The 19219-nt window shown below is 33.8% G+C and overlaps 2 protein-coding genes and 3 non-coding genes across 5 annotated transcripts; all 5 read right to left on the reverse strand.

Annotated features, from left to right (window-relative positions):
- Window positions 1–4268: 4268 nt before the first annotated feature.
- LOC7456312 (ATP-dependent Clp protease proteolytic subunit 2, mitochondrial) lies at window positions 4269–7240 on the reverse strand. Its single transcript, XM_024605904.2, has 2 exons — window positions 6727–7240; window positions 4269–4894 (listed from the first exon to the last, which is right to left on the reverse strand). Exons 1-2 carry the CDS (start codon window positions 7175–7177, stop codon window positions 4476–4478), a joined length of 870 nt encoding a protein of 289 aa, XP_024461672.1. The 5' UTR covers window positions 7178–7240; the 3' UTR covers window positions 4269–4475.
- Window positions 7241–16941: 9701 nt separating this feature from the next.
- LOC7456311 (60S ribosomal protein L44) lies at window positions 16942–19110 on the reverse strand. Its single transcript, XM_024605927.2, has 4 exons — window positions 18974–19110; window positions 18144–18323; window positions 17309–17383; window positions 16942–17215 (listed from the first exon to the last, which is right to left on the reverse strand). The coding sequence occupies exons 1-4, from the start codon at window positions 18974–18976 to the stop codon at window positions 17156–17158; spliced, it is 318 nt and encodes a 105-aa protein (XP_024461695.1). The 5' UTR covers window positions 18977–19110; the 3' UTR covers window positions 16942–17155.
- LOC112328264 (small nucleolar RNA SNORD34) lies at window positions 17463–17547 on the reverse strand. The gene has a single exon (XR_002983020.1). It is a non-coding gene; the product is annotated as a small nucleolar RNA SNORD34 (small nucleolar RNA).
- LOC112328265 (small nucleolar RNA SNORD34) lies at window positions 17655–17738 on the reverse strand. The gene has a single exon (XR_002983021.1). It is a non-coding gene; the product is annotated as a small nucleolar RNA SNORD34 (small nucleolar RNA).
- On the reverse strand, window positions 17846–17928 carry LOC112328263 (small nucleolar RNA SNORD34). Its single transcript, XR_002983019.1, has one exon. It is a non-coding gene; the product is annotated as a small nucleolar RNA SNORD34 (small nucleolar RNA).
- Window positions 19111–19219: the final 109 nt, after the last annotated feature.

Raw genomic sequence — 19219 nt, forward strand, 5'->3', positions numbered from 1 at the left:
TCCCCTTTTGACTCATATGGCCAAGTCTACAGTGCCATAGCTGTGCTTGATTTTCTGCTTCAGTAGAGGCAATAATGTCTGCAAATCTTGTGGTCATATACAGGGTGCCAGTTTTCTTTCCACGAGCCAAAACCATTGCTCCCTTTGATACCTTCCATATACCTCCAGAAAAAAGGATTGAATGACCACTATCATCAAGTTGTCCGACTGAGATCAACTTCTTCTTTAGTCTAGGAACATGCCTTACATTTTGCAAGTTCCATGTAGATCTATTCATTGTCTTGATTTGCACATCTCCTATACCCACAATATCCATTGGTTGTCCATCGGCCAAATAGACTACACCGTGATCTCCAGCAACATAGTTTTGCATCATCTCATGGTGTGGTGTACAGTGGAATGAAGCACCAGAATCAAGAATCCAATCATCAATTGGACTTTGTACAGCAAGAATCAAAGCATCTTGCACCTCATCTGTGGTAGCGTTTGCAGAGTCAGCTTCAGGTTTTTTCGGTTTTGTGCAATTCCTCATGAAATGACCAGGTTTGCCACAATTCCAACATTCAACCTGCTTTCTAGGTCCAAACTTGCTTTTACTTCTGTATCTGGATTTTGATCTGCCTCTGGATAAGCCTCTATCTTGTCTCCTCCCTCGAGTGTTAATGTTGAGAGCTGATCCTGAACTTGAACTTTCACCTGAGTCTTTCCTTTGCACTTCTTAAGCTAAAATCAAGTCTCGGATGTCATCATATTTCAGTTTGGATTTTCCAGCTGAGTTGCTCACGGCTGTCCTCATACCTTCCCAACTGCTTGGAAGTGAAGCTAGCAAAATGAGTGCACGAATCTCATCATCAAACTCAATCTCAACAGATGACAATTGATTTGTGATAGTATTGAAATTGTTGAGATGTTGTGTGACAGATGTGCCTTTTGTCATCTTCAAGTTGAACAACTTCTTCATCAAGTGCACTTTATTGTTTGCTGAGGGCTTCTCATACATCCCAGACAAGGCTTCCATTAATCTTGCAGTGGATCTTTCTTTTGTAACATTGTGAGCAACTCTTCTTGATAAGGATAACCGGATAATACCCAAAACTTGTCTATCAAGAAGTAACCAATCTTCTTCTTGCATATTCTCTGGTTTGCTCCCCAATAGAGGAAGATGAAGTTTCTTCCCATATAGATAGTCTTCAATCTGCATTTTCCAATATCCAAAATCTGTTCCATCAAATTTTTCAATTCCAGCAGCTTTTATTTCATCTGCCATTTTAATACGTCTCGGATTTGAATCTGTCAAATCTGACCTTACAAATGTGTCCGGAACGGCCCAAAATAATGGAAACGACACTGAGATCACCCAAATCGGACTTCGGATGGCTCAGATTTTAACAGTCAAAGTTTTAGGTCAACCGACGGTGCAGATGAAGCCGCGTGTTAGGCCAAAATAGTCTCTGCGAAGCACTGAATCAAACCCCAAATCGATGACGTGGCAGGATGACGTGGCATCCACGTAAGCCGCTCTGGCCCACTGTTTGCTTACGTGGCAAATACACGCGTGGTTGTGGCTGACGTGGCAGGTGCTGACGTGTTTGCTGACTGTCTGATGACGAGGCGGGTCAACCCGATTCAGTTGCAGACAATCGGGCGAAGATGACGCGTGGAGAGCATGGTGCGCGTGGGCAGTGCTCTTGTCGGCGCGTGCGGGCATGCAGGACGTCGTTTCTTCGCCGGGTTTTCACCAGTGAATTCGTCTCTTCTTTATCTACACGATGGTAATGTCAAAAACACGTTTTGAGAACTTTGATTTCTGGGTTTGGATCAAACACCCTCTTTTTCAAGAACAAGCTCTGATACCAATTGTTAGGATATTCCAGAAATCAAACACACACAAATTTACGTGGTTCGGCAACTTGCCTACTCCACGGAGCTACTAGTTTGTATTAATCAATCAAAGAAACAATACAAACAAAGAGGAGGAGAAAACTCTTCTCAACTCAACTCTACTCACTCAAGCTCTCTCTATTCTTCTGCTCTCGTTCTCTCTATTCTCTGCACACATCCTCAGCTCTTCAATGTGTCTAATTATAGACGGAGCAGGGGGCAAGAAATCATGGCCATCATGAACTCCTACTTTGTGCTAGTGGGATGAGTTGTTCCCACCATGTGCTTCCACTTTATGCTAAGTGGGAGATGAGTTGTTCCCACTAGCATAAAGTGGGAGTGGGCATTGTTTGTCTCCACTTTACTAACACCAGGTACGCTCTTCTTCCGTTTACCTACTTTGCAAATTCAGTAGTTACAAAGGCAAAATAATTACTTTGTCATTGTGCAAAGCATGCGTGAGTAATTCACGCATGCATGCACAGTGACCAACCGAGTCACTGGCTTGGGCCAGTGACCGGGCTGGGCCGCTGGGTGTAATCTAGCTTATACAGACTAAGCTAGACCCAACCTAAAAATTATAGAAAAACTGGATTAGGTCTCAAGTCCAGCCGGCCCAATCCCATTTACTTTATTCCTTTTTGTTTATTCCTTTTTGTTTTGCTATTTGGTTTAATGAACCATTTTTTTTATATCAAAAAATTCCAAAAATATTCATGGACCCTTTTGAATTCATTTGTAATTTCCTTGTATTTTTTTTTAGTATTTCACCGTGTAATTAATCGATGGATTTTTACTGTGAAATACAAATCAAGTGTACGATACTTTTTTTTAAAAAAAAAATATTCATGCATAGATTTAAATTCATCTTATTGACACCAGAGTCAGGAATACTGTTCGTTTTTATTTTATTTTTGGCTACGTAATATTTACCAACGCCAGAGTTGGAAGTATCCGTAGTTGAATATTCACTGACGTCAGAGTCAGGAATATTACAAGCAAACCAACAAACTGTTAACAATTTAAGACAAAACCAGCAATTCAGTCTGTCTCATGCAGTACATTTAAGGGATGATAATATCTTTCATTTTATGTAACTAGTCCCGTACCATAAAATCTCTGTGGATCAGTTAAGATTTCTAGTGATCATAATACTAAGTGGTGACTCTTTAAACATCACCTTTTTTCCCATCAAAGAATAAGATGTCAGAATTTGTTCTTTCCATTGAATTATTTTTTAAGGGCGCCGCGATGTGAGGTGCAACAAAACTAATATCAAAAATATATAAAAAATTACTTTAATTTATTTTCAAGCAAAACACATACCATGCATCACAATATTAAACACCACGCATCACAATATTAAACAGATATCAATAATTACTCTCTAAGCAGCAGCATGAAATTTATAAAAAATTTCCTTGTTTTTAGGTGGGCATCCATCACATCAAAATTAAGTCCAATTTTTTACCGGACATCCTCATTTTAATCCTTAAATTTATAAAACATCAAGATTTTCATTAGATTCGAAATGAACATGACAACATGGAGAATCAACTTACTACATACATGAACCAAAATCTAACAAACAAACCTTTTCTCTTAAGAATTTATGTTGAGGAATAGTCCAATTCTAACAAATGGCACAACATGAATAAGGTTACTAACAATTTGCCACGTTGTATTCAGCTAGATCATAAACTTGAACGGATAACCATAAAGAAGCGAACTCTATCCTTAATCATTCAAACTAATCCTTGAAATTAGCGATCAAAGAAGGCTAATCCATCAAACTTTACTCCATTAATTCATCATATATTTATTCACCAATGCATGTGTGCGTATTGCCTGCATACTTTTCATCTTTCTTTATAGAGATGATACGGTTTTTTTTCTTTTTATCGGTTCATTAGAAAGTTCAATGTCTTGAAGGAGGTAACAAGAGCCAACCCTTCAATTATGAAATCAGCTGACTGACCGACCCCAACGGACTTTATGATATAGCCCAATGAGCATTGTAGTGAACAGCCACAAAAAGAATTGCTAGTATGACCTGGTTCTTCATACTAGATCCGTGATTCCCTAATCATCTAATGCTGAACTCAGAGAACTGGCATCACATTTGAACTTCTGCGGCATAATACGTTCATATTTGAAAAACTTATCTTCTGGTTCATATAACCAATGATCTAAATTTATGTGAGAATGATGGATGAGTGTGAAAAATGCACCATAACAAAGCCAAGAAAAACAGGTGTGACAGAAACTGTGGAAGAGGAAGAGAGAGAGAGAACAAGAATTGGTAGCTTCTATGACCAGTCAAGCACAAGATTATTTAAGATCATTCTATGCACATCAAATACTGGAGAAAATTGAATTCCTCGAGATTTATGTACCTAAAAGCTAAAATAGCCATTTAACTAACTTCTTTTGTCACCGAATCCAAACACAAAAACAGGAATCATGATAAACAAAGAACCTAGCATATTTCAGAATCAACAAAATCCAGAAATGTAAAATCAGATAAATCAGGAAAAGTTTCAACAAAAAAACATGACTGCAATGCCTTTCTTCTGAGATCTTACCCTCTAGTCCTAGCTTGAATCCTTTTGTTTGCCTTCATCGTCAACAGCATCAGTCACCAAAGTCATGGGTCTTTGATCAATCACATCATCGATAATTCCAAATTCCTTTGCCTCTTCTGGGGTCATAAAATAATCTCTATCCATATTCTTCTGAATTACATCAAGTGGCTGCCCTGTATGCTTGCAGTACAATTGATTCAGAGCATCCCAGACCCGAACTATCTGCTTTGTGTGAATTGTCATGTCCTTTGCCTGTCCGCTGTACCCACCTGATGGCTGATGAATCATGATTGTTGCATTTGGTAGTGCCTTCCTCTCGCCCTTAGCCCCGGCAGCCAAGAGGAGGGAAGCCATAGATGCAGCCTGACCCAAACAAATGGTAGTAACTGGAGACCTTATGTACTGCATTGTATCATAAATGGCAAGGCCTGCATAAAACAGCACAACAATTGACATTATAACCTCAACCATGCCTTAAAAGATTAACTGACTTGAAACTTAAAATATTTAAACAAGATACATAATCCAGGCAAAATTAAATCGACAAAAGCATAACACTAGATTCCACTACAGGTAATCCAATACCACATATAACAGCATAGACCTGCTATAAGAAAACAGTTATAGTCTATTGTAAAGTTGGATGGCATTCAGTATTTCTTCATTGCCATGTCTAGATAGAATTGTCAACCGGTTGTAATTAAATTGAACGAGTTCAATTAGTTATCAATGTTTGATCTTCCGCTTTTCAACACAATCTTTGTCCTTTTGCTTTGTATGCTCTTAATGATATGCATCATAGTCAAGACTACTTTTAACTTCAAAATTGAAAGGCGCCAGAGACAAGAAAACTTGAGAAAAATAATTAGTCATCGGCATGTGCTGCATGTCTTAGAGTGATTGGCATTCACATATTATTGCATTACAAACATTAACAGAGCATTCTAAGAAGGAATTCAACAGTTCTTTCTCACAAGGGAGGGATTTAAGGGGAAATGAAAACACATGAACTGATAATATTCATTTACTTCAGGATTTGCAAACAGTAAGATTTTGTCCCTTTCAACTGCTCTTGCAGTGACCTCAACATAACCATGTACTTGCACATAAATCTATAGACAGGATGCAAATAATTTCAATATCTTCTGTACAACCATAACCATAAGGACCTTGAGAAAAATAAGTTGAATAATGATACAAAACCAATTGGCTTCAATAAGAAAGGCTGTGCCAACATCATATAGTGTTGAATCGTTCAGTTGAGCACATCCAACAGCACATCAAGAATCTTTCTCCAGTGGATAATACAACTTTCAATAGTATTTCAAATATTAACAATTACCCAGAAACAAGCTCTTGACTATCACAATTCTTTTCTTTATGGACACTGTAAAGCAAACAAATAAAGTGTACACCCAAAAAAATGACCTGCTATCCTGTCCAATTATAATATCTGACTACTGTTTATCGTCACCCCCTTCATCCAAGAAATCAGGAATGATTACATTCACTTAGCAACGCCCACTAAATTGAACCCAAAAAATGAGTCAGCCATTTCACAAACCCTATTAACCACTCAACAAAGAACCTAAAAGCCCAATTACACTTTTTTGAAGATCAATTCAATCTATCAAACATATATCATTGAAGCTAAACTGGTCCATCAAAAATTTACATAGCATTTTACCATATACTTCCATTTTCTTCCACAGGACCAGAGAAAGAACTATTAGCCACCAACAAACTAAAGCACACATAAATGGCCTCCATGATTCACAAAATGCCCCAAATCCCAAGCTCATCTAACTAAACACCTCAATTACTTCCATTTCTGCACAACCTCCATCTCAATGATCAAGGCATAATCACAAACTCCTCGCTTATTAACAAAATCAGGCATTACAGCTCAAAATTTCCATATTACTCCACAATAATCCAAATATCAGACTTTTGTAACAGAATCAAAATCCTACGAAATCCGTGTTAAAATGCATCACAATATTACTCAAAATGAATCTATCACACTAAAATGTAAAAAAATCCAATGCAGACAAACACTCTAAACAAAGACCAAATCAAAACCCATTCCAATCAATTCACAGCAATTCAAAAAAAGAAATCAAAACTTTGCAACTAAACACCAAGATTACCCCCACCCCACCCCCACAAACCAAAAAACACTCACTAAACCCAAATCAAAAACCAAAACAAAACCCATCTCGAAAAATCAAAAATGTATCACGTTTAAGTATCAAGTCACCTGCAGTGACCTGTCCACCAGGAGAATTCAGATACATATGAATAGGCTTAGAAGGATTCTCAGACTCAAGAAACAAAAGCTGAGCAACAACAACATGAGAAGTATCATCATCGATTGGACCATTAATACAAACAATTCTCTCTTTTAAAAGCCTAGAAAAGATATCATAAGCTCTTTCTCCTCTTGATGAGTGTTCGATGACCATTGGGATTAGACTGTAAGCTCTAGTGGTTGAGATTTTTGGGGTCAAAAGAAAAGAGGGTTTTGTTTTAGTTGTTGAAGTGATGAGCTTGGCGGAGGAGAAGAGGGCTTTCATGGCTGTTGATTTGGGTTTGGGATTGGATTTGGAGAAATTGAGAGAGGGATAACGGGGTTTTAGGGTTTGAGAGGAATTGGGGATTTTGTTGGGGTTTAGGGGATTGAGTTCTGTGATTTTGAAGGAGAGGGCCATCAGGGTATGTTTGGTTTTGTAAGAAATGATTGTCCAAGTATTGGGATTACTGGATTTTAGGAGAGAGTGTAATTTATTTATAAAAGTTTATTTTATTTTATAATCTACTACTTTATATTTAAAATTTTGTTTTTTTAACACCATTAAAAATTATATTTTTAAATATTAAAAAAATAGAGAGTTCCAACAAAATTTATATGTAAAAGCAATTTGAAGGCATGTTTGAAATTATAATAACGATAATGGTTTAAAGTGTTTTTTATTTAGAAATACATCAAAATAAAAAAAATTATTTTTAATATTAACATATCAAAACGATCTAAAAATATATATAAAAAATTTAAGTAAAACAAAAATTCAAAATTTTTAGAAACGCGGTTTGCACTGCGTTCCCAAACACACCTGAAATGCACTTTGACACGGACCAAATTTTTTTTTAATAAAAAAATATACATATGCCGATTTTTCCAACTTTTTTTATATAAAAATTTTAAATGCAGATTAAAAAACTTATATATGAATCTAATTAAATAAATTAAAAATCATTTATATTAATAAAAAAAAAATCATTAATGATAACTCAAGATATAACTAGAAAACTCAAAATACAAATATAAATCAAGATATTTGATTTGAAAATGATCCACGCACGTGGGCTCTTATTTTTTTAAAATCCTAATAAGACAGATAATTACAAAGGCAAATTGAAAAAGATTATGGCATTCAAAATCAAAACAACCCAATGTTTAAAGAATGAATGTAACAAATTAAATTTAAAAAACAATCCTAAAAAAAATTTGAGTCAACTCAAGCTAACCCGTCAAACATGCGGTTTAAGTGATGGCATCGAGATAAATGAATAAAAAAAAATTGAAGAAAATCATGAAGCCAAATATCAAAAAACTCCACCTTGATGATTGAAATTTAAAAGAAAAATTAATTCTCGGTCAATTTAATGTTAAAAGATGAAATAAAAAAAATATCAATTTAAAAGATTTGTCAAAGTAAATTCAACAAAAAACCACAAATAAAAAGAACCGGGGTTACTCGGATCATTTTCAAAATTAGTGACAAATTCTACATAAAGCAAATAAATAAAAACAACAGAGCTCAATTTTCAATTAAATAAATGTTAAAGTTTGAAACTGGAAAAAAAAAACTTATCTTAAAAAAAAAGAAAAAAGAAAAAAAAACCAAACTCGAACAAACCTCTTAAAATTTGGTTAATCTCTTAAACTCATAACTTGTGAAATTCTAGACCTTCAATCAATTAAGAAACACAATTCCCAACCAAATTATCGTTAAAGGATGAAATTAGAGAAAAAAAACAATTTAAAGAAATTGTCAAAGTGAATAAAATAGAATAAAAAAATAGAGATCAAATTTGATAGAAAAAAAAACTTAAAGAGGATGAAATTATAAAAAAATAATAATTTTAAAACTTATCTCGAATAAAACAAATAACAATAAAAAGAATGAAGATCAAATTTGAAATATGAAAAAATTAAAAGGGATGAAATTGAAAAAGAATTATAATTTTATAAATTATTCCAAATAAAATAATAAAAAAAAAACAATGACCAAATATAATGGAATAAAAAATTGAAGGGATGCTTTGAAACTTTGAAAAAAAATGCGGGAAAATTAAGAAGGAGAGAAAAAAAAGAAAAAAGCATTGGTGCCAAACTGGATGGTTGTTAGCCACACATACCGTTTCATCATGGAGGGGACACCAAGACAATTTCAACGTTGTTGTGAATGATGGTGTTTGGTAATCAGACAACTTCATACACGCTAGGGGTGTTCACGGTTCGGTTCAGTTCGATTTAGACTCAAAAAACCAATCGAACCGAATTACATTAATTTTATGAAATATTAACCGAACCGGACCGCAAACCGGTTCAAACCGAACCGGTCCGGTTCGGTTAAATCCGGTTTTCTTGGCAAAAAACCGGGAAACTTAAACCCAAACCCTAACCCATTAACCCAAAACTCCACCTGGTCCTTTGGCTCTCTCATCCAAACCTTAGCAACCAAATCTGAATCTGTCATCGAAATTTACAAGAAAGACCTGGAAGAATTCAGATCCGGCTTGAAAAATGAATCTGTCATTATCCGCGATGTCGCTTCACACGCCGTCCATGATCTCCCCGCTTCCTTCGAGGCCAGCGTTGTCGTCGATCAGGAGTATATCAAAGGGTGATGGGCTCGTTTGGGGAAACCTGGCTGGATTTTCACCTTTGCTTCTATGAACATGAACAGGTACCATTGGGGTTTCTTGAACCATAAACAGTTAAACACAATTCAAATTTTTGCTATCCTTGAAGCCAAGAAAACATCTAAACCAAATATCTCTATATACATATCTGATACATCCATTATCAAGTTGAACCAAACAGAGGAGGCCTTAGCTTTGCTTGTTAAACGCTTAAACGCAGATGGTAGTGCAGAAACTAGAAAAGTGCAGAAACTGGGAAAGGAAGATTGTGAATTAATTGAGGAAGATTGTGAATTTATTTGGGAAGGAGGCGGCTTTTTGTGAGATGAGATGCACAGGGAGGAAGGGTTAGCGAGTTAGGTTAACTATTTATACCATAATTTTTTGTTAATTGTTTAATGGGTCCGGTTCGGTTTGGTCCGGTTTCTGGTTCAAAATCGAAACCGAACCGGACCTGCTAAAATTTATGGTTTTAAAAATCAGTTTAATTGGTTTTTCATTTCGGTTCGGTTTTTTCGGTTAATTCTTCTTCGGTTTTATCGGTTTTCTCGGTTAATCGGTTATTTTGAACACCCCTAATACACGCCACCTGAAAGGTGCAAAGGCCGATACACTGAAATATGTCACATTTGTTTTAATAAAATTTATATTTTTTAAATTACAAATTTACTCTTAAACCAATATGATAATAACAAAAAAACCAAGCAAAAATACCCCTAGATTTAAGCTAAAGAGAAGTCAACCTTGGATGACATTTAAACTAAAGAAAAGTCAACCCTTAAGGGCATTTAAGTCATTTTATTATTCCTAAGAAATTGAAAATACAAAAATGCCCATGCACGTCAACTCTTTTTTTAAAATTAATCCAATGGTAGAATAGTCATTTTAAAAGTGAAAATACTTAATTGTCCATTTTAAATTTGGCAATGATAAATAAACTCTTGTTAAATTATTGAATTACACCTAATAGTAAATTGGTTCTATTTTGGAAGGGCAAAATAGGGTTTCCACTATGGATTCCTTCAGTGAAAACTCCACGCCTTTTAAATTTTGTTAATACTAGAAATTTGACTCGTGCTTTGCCATGAGCCAAATAATTGTTTCAACAAAAAACACGCTCTTTAAACATGTTGTTTTATTGTAAATGCAAAAAAGTTAAATTATGAAATTGAAAATAAAAATAAAATATTCAATTTGAAATATGGCAAAAAAAGACATTAGTTAATCGGGGTTAATTTGCTAAACTCTTAATACGAGTCATGCACCCTATCGGATTTAACAACTTCTTATTTTCTAAATTATTTTTCATTTAATTATACACCAACCATATGCATGAGGTTTTTTTTTATACCAAACAATATTTTTAAAAAATAAAAATAAAGGTTGCGTGTGGGACTCATTATGTTGAATAACCTTGTTTGTTAGAATCAATTTTTTTTTTTTTGAATTGCATAATAATAATAATAATAATAATAAAACACAAAAAAAGGGTAAGATTAATCTTTTTTTCAAACTCCAAAAAAGAATATCCAAGCATTATAAATGTTTTTTCTAAGAGAAAAGAAATAATCATGAATTCAAAATCTTACATATATTGGATGATATTTTTTTTTTATAAAAGTATTGAGATAACAAAATATTATATCGATGTGGGTAAATCCGAGTTAATCAGTTAAATATGTGACTCGGGTCATGAGAAGAAATAACCATATAAAAAACAAACATGGATAAATTACAATGTCCAATCAACTCAATATTGAAGGATAAAAATAAAAATAAAAATAAAAATATTCAATTCAAAAAAGAAAAGAAAAGAAAACTCGAGTTAACCTGGGTTACGCACCCTAATGGATTTAACAACTTTTTATTTCCAATATTATTTTTTATTTTATTAAATATGATGGTGTATTGAACTTTTTTTAACATCAAACAAAAATGATGTTTTTTCATATGAAAAAATAGTGGCACATAGGACTAAAAAAAAAAACTCTAATTTTTATAAAATTTGATAACAAAAGGATGCTCTTTTTTCAAGTCTAATAAAAAAAATATTTTAAAACAACCAAACGATGAAATAATTTTTTTTAAAAAAAGTTTAAAAGGTTGAAAACATATTAATTAAAAAAAAAAGGCTAGGAATGTGGCTCTGCCCACCCGTTTGGCCCATAAAAAAGGCATAGCTCGCATGCAAGCCATCCTTTTATTCAAAATATTATAGAGCTATGTCATCCACGTTTTAATTTATAAAAAAAAATGATGCAGATGACCTATTGTCTGCTAGCTCAATTTCCAGCCACCATAGGTCTCTATTAGATTTTTTTTTCTAAAAATTCAATTTTCAAACCATTCTTTATTCAAAACACCATATACACCATGATAAATAACGAGTGTTGTAGTCATGCAAATTTAAAACCTTAAAATTAATTATTTGTAGTATAGAAAGTAAACGTGTCATCTCATAGAGATAAGAGTATTAAAATTTAATTATTCAATTAAGACAATCTATTTAAGTTTAAATTAAAGCAAACCAAATAAAGATGTAATTTTTAAATCTAAACACACATATATTCTGAAAGGAACTAAAATTGAGGTTTTGTTTAGGATTTAAACTAACTAAAACAACTTAAAAGGCTAATAAAACAAAAGGAATAAATTTTAAAAGATAAGAGGCAAATCAGTAAAATGTAAAAACAAAAGTAGAAATAAAAATATTTTTCATAAGAAGAATTCCTCAAGGATAATTAAACATCAATCATTGAGTTAATATGTGTTTTTTAATCTGTTTGTGATAATAAATAAATCAACTATGAAAAACAACGAGTTTTTCTACCAATCTTTACTTTTTAGTTAACCTAACATTCATGCATTAATTAACTCTAATCACATAATAACTTTCATTACATGCAAGATTTAATTAAATGATAATACTAAAATCAAGATAAGTGTGATTGATTCATGATAATTAAAACACATGGAGAGTTAATTTAATCAAGCTTATGTTTTTCAAGTAACATTTAATCAAAAATAGTTTTGAAAATTATATACTCCTCCTACTTAAGTTAATTAGTCAAGCATCCAATATAAACTAATTAACTAGCAATGAACTTAAAACAAAAAACATATATTACACATTATATAAAATTCAGGTAATCAATCATTAAGTTTAATCCTAGAAAAACATAAGATGCTCATGTATCATAATCATATATAGAATATTTTTAAGCACAAGTCCTCATGATTATTTAAGATCTAAGAGTGCTAATCTCTTAAAATAAAATAAAAACTAAGCTTATTACAAATTCAGAAAAGATAAAAAGATGAAAAAAGATAATTTTAAAAACAATAGAATCCTTCATTGTATTCTTCTATTCCTAAATGTGATTCCCTTTATTATTTAGAGATTAGGATCGGTTATATGGAATTGAGGAGGTGAAGCAGTTTCATCGTTAATAACTAATTTCTAATCATATTACTTTTAAGGATTTATTATATTAATTTGATCCTAATGACTTGTGCATTTACTTTGATCTTCCAAAGAGGTTTCCTGGTCATGTGGAATCATTTCCATGCCATTAATAAGTTGCCATGTTAACATCCCAACATAAAAAGATGGGCTAGACTCATACTAGTTTGCTTTCATAATTCAAGCATGAATTCAAGGATGTTGTTCTCTCTTATCTAGATGAGTTACCGGGTCTATCATAAATAGATAAAAAGTTTGAGATGTCTATTTTTTTGCCTAACTAGAATTGAATGAAAATTCCATTTATATCTTCAAATATCTCCAATCTATTAGGTTTGGTTCGATCAATCATAATCCCACTAGAATTCCTTGTTCAAGTTGGATTTCTAATGCAATTAATTAGGATTTGAATTTTTTAGCTCCAATGACTTGTTCTAACATGCTCTTTCTAGTTCTTTACTTGAAATTATGCTAAAACTATTTTATTTAGCTCATCTTTACACTTTATCTCCATAGCATTATTAAGCACAAAATTAGTTAAATGGGCTACTATAAAATATTAAATATCTATAAAAGACTAAGAATAAAGTACAAAAAATATAGAATAATATGAATGTATCAATAAACCTATTTATGGCTTAAAAAACCTAAAATCAACCCGAAACCCAAAAATATTCCAAGCTCAGATATGCCATTTTCAGGCAAGGAGGAGGTTAAAGAATACATAGAATAGACCCCCTCATCAAAACAAACTCATTGACACCAAAATAAATATTTTTTATAGCTGAAATCGGTGTCAACCGAGAGCTTCACGTTACAACTAGAATTTGATCACTTTCTCTTTCATCTCTTAAACTAGAAATTGAAAAATATTGAAAATTATTTTTGGAACCAAACGTGAATTTTAGAAATATTTGGGGATAAAAAATTTATAATTCTAAAAGTATGAGGACCAAACTAAACTTCTTAACCAAATTTTAAAATCACCACCTATTTCTGTACCTTTTTCACTTTGGTCTCATTCTTTCAATCTTGCCCTTCCTCAACGATTTGAAGCAATTTTCCTTCAATTTGACCACAAAAGAGTGAAATCACCCAAAAAAAGGTTCTAGGACCAAAATGAAAAAATATTAAAAAATTGAACAGTGAGTCAATGGTGATAATGTGAGAAACTCCATAGTGTTTTTAGCTACAACAAAATGCCCACAGGTTTTAGAGTTTCTTAGACACACACACACACACACGAAGACATGCATACAAAAAAAACACAATTCTCAATACATACAAGTAAGTAAGATTATTATAGGGCATTCTTCGTATGCAATGAAAATAGATTTCTTGCTTTTCAAAAGCATATAAAAAAAAATCTTGTTTTTCAATGTAATAAAAAATAATAATGTAGAAAATAAAATGACCATTATAAAATATACTAAAACAAATACGTAAATTACTACAACAGTCCATAATATCTATATTTTTTAATTTTTTCCTCAAACTTTTTTTTAAAAAAATTGTAGCCTTCAATGTCCAAATTAATGATCAATTTCTAAAATTTTGTTAAGAAAAAAAAAACAAAAGATGACCAAAGAATAAATAAAGAGAAATTTTATGACTAATATCATATTTAGAAAAAAAAATTTTGTTTAGTCCTCTATAGTCCACGTAATTGTTGGAATTTTAATCTTGGTTTGAAATTTTTTTCCCTTAACATTACAATTTTTGGATTTGATAGAGGAGAGAAAGTCGTTTGAAAATAGTAAAAAGAGAGAATTTTGTCAATTTGTCCATATTATAGTGAAAAGAAAACTGGTTTTAGTGTCAAGTGGTTACATTTGACAAAAGAAGTTTGATGATAATGTTTATTTTTACCTATAAAGATGCCTAAAAAGTACACCAAGGTTCTTTTAGATTTTTTTTATGTGGTTGATTTTTATTTTTTTTTAGTGATTTTCTTCTCCTGATTTTTCGATCACCATAATGGTTGATGGATTTTGGAGAGGAGGCTTGTAAGAGCCCGACCCAACCTGCCATATATTGTCCGCTTTGGGCCTTACCGCCCTTACTGTTTTATTCCTGGTGACATGGGCCCACTTCTGAGCTTGACGCCCCAAAACGCGTATGACAAGTTGGCAACCAGCACTCTTAATAAGACCAGCTACCACTCCCTCACTCGCCGATGTGGGATATTACAATCCACCCCTCTTAAGGAGCCTGACGACCTCGTCGGCACAACCGGACAGCCAGTGAGGTCGGCTCTGATACCATATGTAACAGCACGGCCCAACCTGTCATATATTGTTCGCTTTGGGCCTTACCGCCCTCACGGTTTTGTTACTAGTGACGCGAGCCCACTTCTGAGTCTGACGCCCCAAAACGCGTATGACAAGTTGGCAACCAGCACTCTTATAAAGGCCAGCTACCACTCCCTCACCCGCCGATGTGGGATATTACAAGGCTCAAGCGGTGACAAATCGCTTACCACCACTATAGGAAATGTCGCTTATTAAAACTAAAGTAGAGGACGAAGAGTCATTTAATTATGAGGAAGAAAAACTAGCATGAGTCTAGGGTGGAAGGTTTATACGCCATGACTTTTTTAAAAGGCACAAGTCTTTCTTTATTTTTTTAATAAATTTTTCCTTCAACATTGAGTATTTATTGAATTTTTTAGCCTGTTTTTTTTCTTTTCAATTTCATCATTTAACATTTAGTTAATTTGAATTGGTCTTCATAATTTGTTTTGGTGTATTTTTTATGAGGTTATCATAATTTTAAATAAACATCTTGATATATGGTTAGAGCTTAAGATTTTGAGCATCAATCTTTGTTTTATGAATTAATTAAAAAATAGTTTTAAAAAAACAATTTTATTAAACTTACTAGAGTCCATGACATGAATCACTTGTTTGATGAGTTAAATTAGGTTGATTGTGATGCAAATCTCGTGATCACGTAACCTACAACAAGATTGACTACAAATCTTGGAAAGCCGAAACATGTTTAATAAGAGAGTGATACAATAAAAACATGTTTCAAGACACTAGCACTGTTGGAATAATAACCCTCACCCCACAAATATCGATTTGTGAATGAGAAGTGTAATGAAGATGTCACGAAGTTAGTTAATCTTTTATAAGTCAATTTAATTCAGTAGAGAAAAAAAAATACAAGAATCTCTTTCACAAGCTAAATAAATTGAACAACAATAGTATTATCAAGTCTGAATATTTTATCTTTACAAATAGTATTTATACTCTTAAAAATAAAAACCCCAATAAATTTATTATTGTGGGCTAAATTGATCCGCTTACAAAACTGACAAAATCCTATACTAAATAGGGATAATATTAGGCTTTTAGCCGTTCTATTGGTTGACAATGCTTAAGAATGGTGCCCAAGATGATAATCGGCGGTGTAATATTTATTGCTGGTTCAATTATAATCCTAGTAGAGAGTCTAGACTCATGGCCATCAGTTTCCTCAAGGTTAAGAAGTTTTTGTTTCGGCATTCATGGGTTACGGGACCGCATTCATCTTCTACATGGTTGATGCTTGGAATTCGTAAATCTGTGAAGCTTATCTTGAAAAATGGGAGCAAATCTAACTTATAAGAGGCTGGTTATTCTGGTTTGTTCGTGAAAATGAGAGCTCAGATTTGAACCCGCAATTGGGAAGGGGGGGGGGGGGGGGGGGGGGGGGGCGCTTAGGCCCTTGTCAGATGGTATTGGGAACAGGGTTTTCATTTCCATGATAAAATGATGGGAAGCGCAGTGCTCGTAGCAGTGCAGATTTGCCCGGTTTCTTTACTGTCAGTGAATACAAATCTCAGGAGGGTGTAAAACCCAGTTCTAGGGGCATTGCCAAAGCCTTGCAGCTTTAGCTAGCCCGTCAGACGAGATCGGCAGTTACACAAATAACAGGCACGACATTGCTATCAGAAATGATATATAGATCAGGTGGCTCCTCTCCTCTACCAACTCCTTATGGGAGGAACAAGCTTCAGGGTCACCTGTCAAGACTCACATTAACATGCAGAATTGAAAGGATTAGCGGTCTCGAGGTGGAACCTTTCCAAATCAGCACTCAAGAAACGACTGGGTCCATTTCATTAAGCAGCAAAGGCAGACTACAAGGGCAACGTTGGTTAACATCATAATCAATCTTCCACAACGACTTCAAACTTCATCAATACATAATCTTGAACAGAACAAATCAAACAAAATTATCCCACAATGCCTTCTCAGTTCTAGAAACAGTACACACCTAAAAATTATCCTGAAAGAACAAAATGATGCACTTAGAACAGAGATGTTCCCTTTCCCTTCTTGTCTCCACCAATCTCAAAGTGCTTGCACCTCTGTGGACATCATTGGCAGTAACAGAAAACATTAGGACATTTGAAATCAAATGGTACGAAAATCACAACAAGAAAAAGGCTTGCATGGCTAACCTTGATTGGGTGCTGAGACACATGTTTGCATGACTGGCATTGCAGCCTCAACACAATTTTCTTGGTTGTCTTTGCCTGTTAACAAAAGAGATATCAATATCAAAATTCAACTAAGCATGAAGACTAGATATCCATGCAAGGTGAAGAACAAAGAGGAGGCCTCAGAGCTAGTTTATATGTCTCTGTCATATGTTAGACAATCAGACAATGTAGGCAAATTCAAATCATCATAGGCCTCTAAAGAGAGAATTCAGAAATAGCAAAAATATAATTTATGGTGGTATAACAAGTACAATGCAAGCGTTTTCCATTTTAATATCAACCATGAGGACAAGGAAAGAAAGGAGGAAGCCTCAGAACTAATTATATGTCTCTGTCATATGTTAGACAATCAGACAATGTAGGCAAATTCAAATCATCACAGGCCTCTAAAAAGAGAATTCAGAAATAGCAAAAATATAATTTATGGTGGTATAACAAGTACAATGCAAGCGCTTTCCATTTTAATATCAACCATGAGGACAAGGAAAGAAAGGAGGAAGCCTCAGAACTAATTATATGTCTCTGTCATTCATTAGATGATCAGACAATGTAGGCAAATTTAATCATCATAGGCCTCCTGAGAGTATATACTCTGAAACCACAAAAGGATGTTCTATGGTAGTGATAACATGTACACTATCAAGACTTCACAATCAAACATTTAGCAGTATTTTTTACAGCCACCGAATACATGCAAATTACAATATAGTGACAAACAAAATTCAAATATTGATCTAAATCCTCGAGGGACTTTTAAGTATACCAAGTTTATGCAAGGAATAAGAAAACAAACCTTCTTGTGAAACACTGGCTTTGTCTGACCCCCATAACCAGATTGCTTGCGATCATAACGACGTTTACCCTGAGCAGCAAGGCTATCCTTCCCCTTTTTGTACTGAGTGACCTTGTGCAAGGTGTGCTTTTTGCACTCCTTGTTCTTGCAGTAGGTCTTCTTTGTCTTAGGAACGTTCACCTGTAATACCCGTGTCATTAATCAATCAAAATAACAAAGAAAATAAATAAATTACCTTACAGAAAAATTCTCAAGTACCATAACAAATACAATATGCAACTGAAACATGCTTCCATCAAACAAGCAGGAACTCAAACATTAAATTCATTCTCTCTTACTATATTAAAAGTCAGCTAAAACCACCGGCTATGTCTCTCTCGTCCACCCATTCATCTCAATCACGCAACTCATAATACTCGTAACCTCCAATCCCACAAGCCCTCCATTCCCAAAAGTTTCCATTCATCTTAAAACCAAACCTTCACTAACATCAGAACTTTCATACACACAAATCAGTAGATACACAGCTAATCTTCAAGTAAAATGTGTATAAAACCAAATCTCTAACAACACGCACTACTCACTAGACAATACAGTTAACGATCGAGAAACAAATATTCACAAAACTAAATCTCTAACAAAGAAGATGACATTAAAACCAATGAATCTAAACTTCATAAATCGCAGTTTCAATCATAACAAAACAAAACAAAAGCTTCCATCGTTATACCGTAAACGACCTCAAAAATGAAAGAAACAGAAAACCCAGATGTAAAAATCGACAAAAAAGATGTTATAGTATAGAGAATCAGAGAGAGGGAGCAGGTTACCATTGTTGGCGGAGAAGCGGTAGACTTCGGCTGCAAAGGAAATGGAGGTGAATGAAAAGAGCAGATTAGGGTTTAGAGCTATTTTAAATTGCAACGTATGGGCCAAATCATGGATCCTGAATTGAGAGGGACCATTGGGCCTGGGCCAAATTATTACCACTTCAGTTTTTTTGGTTCCCTTGAAAAAATGGTGTTTTGTTTTTTTAAAAAAAAGAAAAAAATATGATATTTATATATATATTACCG

This window comes from Populus trichocarpa, chromosome 7, assembly GCF_000002775.5.
Source record: "Populus trichocarpa isolate Nisqually-1 chromosome 7, P.trichocarpa_v4.1, whole genome shotgun sequence".
NCBI classification, from domain to species: domain Eukaryota; kingdom Viridiplantae; phylum Streptophyta; class Magnoliopsida; order Malpighiales; family Salicaceae; genus Populus; species Populus trichocarpa.